Below are 8476 nucleotides of genomic sequence, written 5' to 3' on the forward strand. Positions count from 1 at the left end.
AATAAAATAAATGTAAAGCTCACAGAAAGAATTGTAGCCGAAAGATACAAGAGATTACTATTTTGCAGTTTTCTCTGCATTACACAGGACAAGACAGGATCATCTTTTAAATTCCCATAAGCATTTTTGTTACAGTTTGTTTGTATACAAAAGATAATTAAGATCTGAGACTCTCACGGGATTGACTGTCAAAATCGTTTTCCTTGGAGTGATGTCCCATAGCCCGGTTGAATATTTACCGATATTTCGAAAGAACGTACCCTTCCCCTTTGAGGGTATCTGACTGAAGTTTTAGTTATTCCCTACAGACAAATGGTCGCCTCCCTAAATTATTTATAATCCATTATTATTTTGACTTACATGTTTCGAAAGCGTCGTAAAGTAATTTAAACTTTAAAGACTGGGTCTGAGTCTGAGTCTGAGTCTTACGTGTATATTATGACCGACGGTCAGTCGGCCAGTCTGTCTTGGAATAAAGCACCCATCTGGGGCTTACAACCAGGTTTCTATTACTGTCTGACAGTTGCGGGTTTGTCGATGTGGGACGCTGTCTCTGACGAGAGGACGGGTCTCTCGTTTACAATTGCTGCTAGTCCTCGCCAGCGCAGTCATTTTCGGGTCCAAGCCCCTTGGGATTCGTGACCATATTTTACTGTCACATATTCTAAACTTCCCTTTTCATCGCCTCCCATGACTAGCAGGGTCACGGTGGAGGTATCCAACTCAGCCTCCACACTGGAGTTCCACTTTAAAGATTCAACGTAAAAGTCAGTCAAAATCGGTCAAAATCATATTGCGACTGACGGTGAGTCAGTCAGTCAGTCAGTCAGTAAGTCTTGATGTCAAGCCCCATCTGGCGCTCACGGATATATATTTATTACTGTTTGACAGTTACGGTCTTGTTTTTGTGGGGTGCCTTCTCCGACAAGAGGACGGGTCTGTCTTTTTTATATGCTGCTGGTCCTTACCAGCGTAGTCTTTCTCGGGTCTGAGTCCCTAGGGACTCACGACCATATTTTACTGTCTCAGATTTCAGACTTACTTTTCGTCGCCTCCTACGACGCGCAGGGTCACGGTGGAGGTATCCGACTCCGCCTCTACACTGGAGTTCCACTTTAAAGACTGAATTTATTCTAAATAATATATAGAAATAAGTTCGTACCTCGTAGGAAATATTATATCTCCATTACAAAGTCCAGCCGGTTAATGTTCTTTATGGAATCAATCCCTATTTATTGTGAGAAGGTTACGTGACACATAAATACACTCTGTGGGCGGAAGGGAGGGCTTCAATGTGCTGAAGCATGGAAACATTTATTGTAGTAACTACTGTGATTAAAAGGATTAAACGTCAATCTTACATTGCTAAGGGCAAAGGCGAAGACAACGATCCATCCCCAGCCACCATCAGGAGGCACGAATTCTTGTTTCTGGGCCGTCTTGCTGCTGATCTCTCTCTCGGAGCCCTTCTCCTTGGTAGTCATTTTCCCGCCCTGCATGTTGTTACTGTCAGCTCTGGAAGCCAAAAAAGAAAAGCAGTGTCAGGGTACTGGGTTCGTCTTGACTAGCATTCATTGCCGTGCTCCACAGACAAAGTGTGTGTCCAGGGATATCAGTTCGAATTTTTCCTTGGATATATTTGTACCTCGTAATAGGATCGTGATTGAAAGGTAATGTCAGTATAGGTTATAAGAATGATTTCACTAGCCAATAAGGTTGTGGTAACAAAAGAACACTAGATACTTAAATTAATAATGATAAGAACTTTTGCTGATATTAAATCAGGGCATAATATTTTTTCATTAAAACAAAGTTTTATAAAATGGATTTTGAGAGGAAAGAGCGCATTTTTCTTGGTGTTCTTACGATTTTTATGAACGGCAACGTCGGAATATCTCTCAACAGTGAATAAAAGTTGAAAATTCATTTAAATGACGTCACTATTTCAAATTGTGAAATAAGTAGCATATACAACTTAAGTACTTGTGTATTGCAAATAGAAAGGAAATATATAGCAAGAAAAACTCTGTAGGTTACAGATTTCTCACTGTCATTTTTGTGATCTGCGCTGATTGTGCTGTGTTGTCGCGGGTTCAATTCAAGCTCGTGCCATGGTTCACACGGTTAGTCAGTGCCTTCCCAACGACGAGACTTGACTTCAATCCCGGATCACGTCAAATGTGATATTCATGGTGCACGTAGTGGCACTCCAGTATGTTATTCTCCGAGTTCCTTCGGTTTTCCCATATCTTTCATAATTCAGCCATTGTTTCATACCTGTCACCACTCCTTCAGGTGTGCGACAGCCCTGGCTACGCAACGCGATATCACATCTTTGTCTTCAAGATAGGGGCTTCGTGTGTGACCTAGCACTTGGCTGATTCCGTACTAAGGAAGTCGGTTTATCTTAGATTGAGTATTTTATGTCATTTTTGTTGTCGAGGATTTTATAAGACATTAATTTATCTGAACGAATGAGTTGGTTAAGCAGACTGTGCCATGGTTCTGGTGGTTAGTCGCCGGTTTCCTGGTTACTGACCAGGTTCGATCCCAGATCAACTCATGTGGGATTTGTGGTGGACAAAGTGGCACTGGAGCAGGTTTTCTCCTAGGACTTCGGTTTCCCCTGCCAATTCTCATTTCACCGACTGCTCCACACTCATCTATCCGGGGCTGGTACAGTAGGCCCTCTAGTGACCGTCGTTCCAAGTGGACTCATTTTCACCTCCTCAAAAATTAAAGAAATATGTATATTGCTTCATCATTTTCCACGTCCTTTTTTTTAACTATGCTCATTGTTCACGAATTCTGTGACAATATTAAAGACTTGCCAGACCCAGTAGCTGCAACGTTTAACTATGTAATATACAGATAGACCCAATTCTTAGCAGTTACATTCTTGAAGAGTTAATAAGTGGCCAAGAGATACCAGTTCTTCGTAACTTACGTAGATGATAACAGAGTCTTACATAGAACACATCAGCGATATTTTGATTACGGGTTTATAGTCCTGGAAGTCTGACTACTGTAACAGCCACTGCCTGGGACTCCTAGACCGGATACACACTTGACTTGTGCAGTCTGTCGTAGCGTAACTGCGTGATGCGACAAGTGTGTACGGTGTTACTTCATCATTCGCATTTGTTCGGTTTCCCCAACTGTCGGTTTTCCAGCGAGCATCGAAGGATCTTACATTACACCATTAAACCGTGTGTGTGTGTGTGTGTTTCTGTTCGTGTTCGCCGGTTGAAGCTCGTTCCTCGTCGGGTCCACGTAATTTCTCCACTCTATATTTTTTATTCCCCCTAGTTAGTTATTGGAGAGGGTGGGTTTCACCATGCACTGAGACCTGTATTGGTCCATTGTGCTTCCCTCTATGATTTCTACCAGTCTCTATATCCTACCGGTACTGGTGCTTACCATCAGTCCCGCCCAGCCAGCGAGACCGGCTCTACTAGCTGAGAGGTATCTATAATGCTTCCCCCATCTACCAGAGGTATTAGAGACTGCTGTTGGGCGGGAAAAGTCCGTTAATTTGGCTCAGTGACCTCCTTTGGAGATATCAGGTTCTTTTACGTGCCGTAAAGCTATGACACGGGACACACAGCTTAAAGTCCCTCCCGGAGGACTTGTTCCCTGAATTTTTCCGCCCTTAAAAATTCCACGACTTCCGCCGGGTATTTGAACCCGCGTACTACGAGTCATGAGGTGGGAACGTTACCTCTAGACTACGGAGGCCGCTTTTATTCCCCTTTCTGGGTATTGTAATCTTCAATGGACTGGAATAATGAAATCATGTTAACATTCGTAGAACTATAAAAAGCTAAGCCTGTTGCTGTGGGATTCGACACATCCGAAGTATTTCAATAAGTACACGAAATTTGACGCTGGAAAGAATTAGCGAAGGCTGTGGGATTCTGAAATAATCTGGCGGATTCCTTGTTTCGAAATTTTGGAAATGTATTCCAGGCTGGTGCACGAATCGCCCGTAACCAAAAACCATGGTGGCAATGCTAGGCTCTTTTCGTCCTGAATAATTGATCTGTATGTGGCATCCCTCCTAGCAAATTTCGGGTCTATTAAATTAATCAAGAATTCAAATTCTGCTAGTGTAATGAGAGTACAATTTTTGTGTTACGCACTGATTTCTTTGAACTTCAAGTCCACCAACAAATTCGCACCACTATACACAGTTCTGCTTCTACACAACTGCGTTAACTGCCTGTAAAGATCACGCGTTCCGACCAATTGCTGCGAGCACTCGGTGCATCACGAATGTGTAACCTGTTCATTTGAATGTTCGTCCTGTCGTACACACCTCAAAGTCGTAACGTGCAAGTCGAAACTTTGCAATGTTACGTTACATCAGAAGCTCATGCTTGTATAGGTCAGCTCATGTTTTTTTCATCTGTTTCCTTGTTCAATTTAACGTATAAATAAAGCATACTGCAATTAATGTCACCTCTTCAATCGCAATACATATTATCGCTTCTCCTATTTGTTGTTTACAACAAAGATAAATTCAAATTAAATTCTGAAGTCTATAACATGAATACTAGACAAAAATATAACTTTCACCTACCCTCATCAACTTTATCAGTATATCAAAAAGGAGTCTACTTTACTGGCATAAAAGTGTTCAACAATCTGCCACAAAGTATTAAAAACTTGGGNAGTGGCTTATGTGTATCAAATGTCATTAAATAAGTTCTTAAAGATCACAACAGGATAAATGCACGTTTTACTACGCACCATACATCCATCACTTTAAAGGATTATCTACAAGTGAAATGTCATGGTACAACATTTTTTATTGTAGATTCTAAAGTTTTCTGACGATGGTGGAAGACACACAGAATTACTGGGGGTTTGGACTTTTTCCATGGTCCGGAATTTTAGGTAATGGAGGACACGACGTTTCGGAAACTGGATCTGTTTCCGTCTTCAGGTGAGAAAGGAAGACACCTATTCAGTTGAGCCCCTTAGATAAAGCTAATCGTCATGTCCTCTATTACCTAAAATTCCGGACGACGGAAAAAGTCCAAAATCCCAGTAATTCTGTGCAACATTTTTCTTGATAGTTACTCAACTGATCAGAAATGTCACACTTTTATTCCACCCCCAAGATGCATCACAGTCTCACAATTACATATTATTACGCCTTGTCCTAAGCCAGTTGAATCCAATATCCAAATTCGCACCGATTTTCTGCTTATTTGACCGCTTCTGTGATCTAGTGGTCAGAGGTCATGGCTACAGATCCAGAGGTCCCAGGTTCGATTCCCTGAGCTGCCAGATTTTCGGAGAAGTAGTGGGTCTGGACGGGGTCCGCTCAGCCTCGTAAGGATAACCGAGGAGCTGTTTCAAGGAAACAGCGGCACCATTCTAGAAAACCGAGATTAACGGCTTTGGGGATTCGTTGCGCTGACCACGCGACACCCTCTATCCGCAGAAATTGGCACTAACTACGCCTAGAAGCGGCGATCGCTCGGTCGGTATAGTTCGCTTGCGGGCTCAAGCCACGGAGTTTAGTTTAGTTTTCCTGTCTATTTATTTGTGGTTTATCTGATGACGCTGCCAGTATCTAGATCTACAGACCTTCAACATTACATGGTTCACTAAATACTGAATCAGAGGGGATGTGAAGGGAGTAGTCGTGACCTAATTTGAGGTTCTATGCTGTCATATACTTGAAAGGTCTGAGGGAAACAACAAGAACCTCAGTGAGGATAACTGGTCACCCAGTCAAGATATGAACCGGTCATCTCTCGAATACAAGTCAGAAACATTACCCTTTCGACCAGCCTACTCCATATTTCTAATTTACCGAAGATAAGGCAACTTACGATGATTTCTCCGTCTCAATCTGCGTATATTCCCAATGTTCTCTTAATTTTGACTGCTCCGAATTTCCCCCTAAAATTTTTGTTGTGTTAATGGTCCCTACTTGAATACACACACAAATGGTTTGAGAATTTTGAAATGTAGAGCTCTCATCCTTCTCGTGCGCTTCTTTCTTAGTGCCCAAATTTCCCATCCACTGATATACTGTTAATTTAGTTATTATTTTGTATGTTCTTAATTTTAATATTTCATTGTTATCAGTTGCAATAGTATTTTGCAGTTTTTGCTCTATCTTACAAATGTTTCCTTCTTCTCATGTTCTTCACACAAAATGGCGTATTTATCTCTCCGAAGTACACTATATGCCCCTCTCAACATTAGGCCCTTTCTAAATACTTGTTGTAGTTGCTATGTTGGACTCAACATATAATGTGCACCTGATACAATGTCTGACGTGAATTGATTTAAATATATATATACATATACTTATATACCTGAACCTCATATTAATTTCTGAATCATAGTTACTGTAATAAAAGCACCGTCAATAATGAAATTCCTCTTCTGTGTTATTTTCCGTGTATATACTCTGTGGATTTACTTAAAAATTACAACCCCCATTTTTTTAGTTTACTTTCCTTATTTTCTAAAATAAAAGCAGGCTTATGAGATCATTTTGCTGTCAGTCTCTGTCTGTCGATCTCTCTGTGTATCCCCCTTAAGTTTTGAGGCTTACGAGGTTTATGAGGTAATCTTGCAGTCTGTATGTCTCCCCTAATTTCTTTCTTTTCTATTCAGTCCGCGTAGTATCAAAGGAAATTATGCGATATGTTCTTTCCAGAAGTTCTTGTTCTCTTTATATCAGCCGGTTTCAACGAATCCTTTTCGTTACCACGAGGTTTTCCCTTCTGTTGCGTGTAACTGACTGCACATTCTCAGTGGTGACTGTAACCACCATAAATACCCACAGAATCGTAACACTTAATGGTTTTAAGCTTCACGGCGCCTTGCCAGTTTGAAACGAAAGTGGTGACAGACTTTACATCATCCCCGCTTCAGCCCAACGTTTAAGGTTGGTATTGACATTTTAAATAATTATGTATCATTAAATATTTAAGTATTTTGGCGTCTGTCGAGTGGTGATTCCTCGACTTGGATATGTTGGGATCAGTGAAACACGTATTTGGTTACATAGGCGTATAATAATAAATAAATTATAATATGAAATAAGCAATCTAGTTACCTTTCTGTTGTTAAATACTTACTAGTGAATGAAATGTTTAAAACAAAATAATTTTCTTACATCGTTCTAATGATTCAAGACGTAGGAAGGTTAATCTCAAATTCCTAATCAAATTTCCGGTCTAGGGAACTACTTCTTATCTCATTTAATATATACTGATATTATTCATTGAAGGCTGAGTGTAATTCGAGAAATAACTCAGACGTTTAGACACTGGCCCACCTCGAACCTACGCTTCAAGGCGGGCTTCATTTTCATTGCAGAAAATGTGACACCAGAATAGATCTTCCTTCGAATTTCTTTGATTTTCCATCATTAATCAACATTCCACCATTGTTCTACCAATTTATAACCTCTCCTTGAGGTACGCGATGGCCCTAACCACGCAGCGCTTATTCATCTTCTTGATCTTTATGTTTCTGTCTTTATTTCTTACCAGGCACTTGGCTGGTTATAATAGAAATTATGTTCATGGCAAATGCTGAACAATTTTTAGAAGCACGTTTGTAATAGAATTTAACAATTACTTTGTATTCTTACGTGCCCATGCGAAAGTCAGAACCGTGCGCAAGGTCAATGCAGTTAGCAATGGTGATAAAGCAGAATCCCTGGCGGCTCTTGCTTCCAGTGACCTTGAGAGATACAGCAAGTCATCGCACTGAAGTTCGAGTCGGCATTGAGGAGTTGCAACATTTATAGTCGCAATCTTTGACACGTACATGATATGAAACGAAAAAAAAGCACTTCCCAAATAATATGATAATTTGTAACAGAATCAGATTCTTACCCTATACAGTCCACACGAGTTTTCTGGTTACTGCTTCGAGTTCAGGTTACTTTGCTCACTTGAAAAGAAAATAGGCAAGCTCATACAATCACTATACATTCCGTACGTTCGCCTGGGTAATCCTGCGTTTTAACTTCGAGCCAACTGATCAATTTCCACAAAATCTGTATCAACGTTATGCCACTGGAACTCACTCCAATGCTGTATCTTTTAATTTCCTGAAATAATCAATAAAACATGGCGGAAGCACAATCTTTCGAATTCGGGACGACACTAGTGCCATGGACCTAAAATAGTATAAGATAATAGAGGTTGAAAAATATGTGCAGCTTTCCTGTATATAATTCTCTGTAAAAATATAAAATAACAATATGGTGTTCATTGGAAACACGTGAAATTCGTACAGAGACAGATTATAAACATGCAAACAGAGCATGCGCGAACTCTTGTAACTCAACAATAAATCATGGCGACTATGCGAAACTTTCAGGTTATATCCGATATATTTAATGTACATACTGTGCCTGTACTTCAGTAAAAGCTCTGACAAAGGTAAAAGGATGATGGTAAAAAATCTGCAGAACTTTTAAGCTATCCAGTCG

The 8476-nt window shown here is 40.4% G+C and overlaps 2 protein-coding genes across 4 annotated transcripts in view; one reads left to right on the forward strand and one right to left on the reverse strand.

Annotated features, from left to right (window-relative positions):
- LOC111871363 overlaps positions 1-8476 on the forward strand; it is a 130961-nt gene that overhangs the window by 25143 nt on the left and 97342 nt on the right. The gene's annotated exons all lie outside the window — the stretch shown is intronic.
- The window catches only part of LOC111871352, a 46820-nt gene that overhangs the window by 22233 nt on the left and 16111 nt on the right, over positions 1-8476 (reverse strand). For both annotated transcript variants that reach the window (XM_023864414.2, XM_023864407.2), the window contains one exon: positions 1362-1515. In XM_023864414.2, the coding sequence (XP_023720182.1) occupies positions 1362-1499 (138 nt within the window). In that variant the 5' untranslated portion in view covers positions 1500-1515. The remainder of the gene's footprint in view (positions 1-1361; positions 1516-8476) is intronic.

Source organism: Cryptotermes secundus, unplaced genomic scaffold, assembly GCF_002891405.2.
Source record: "Cryptotermes secundus unplaced genomic scaffold, Csec_1.0 scaffold152, whole genome shotgun sequence".
Classification (NCBI taxonomy): Eukaryota; Metazoa; Arthropoda; class Insecta; order Blattodea; family Kalotermitidae; genus Cryptotermes; species Cryptotermes secundus.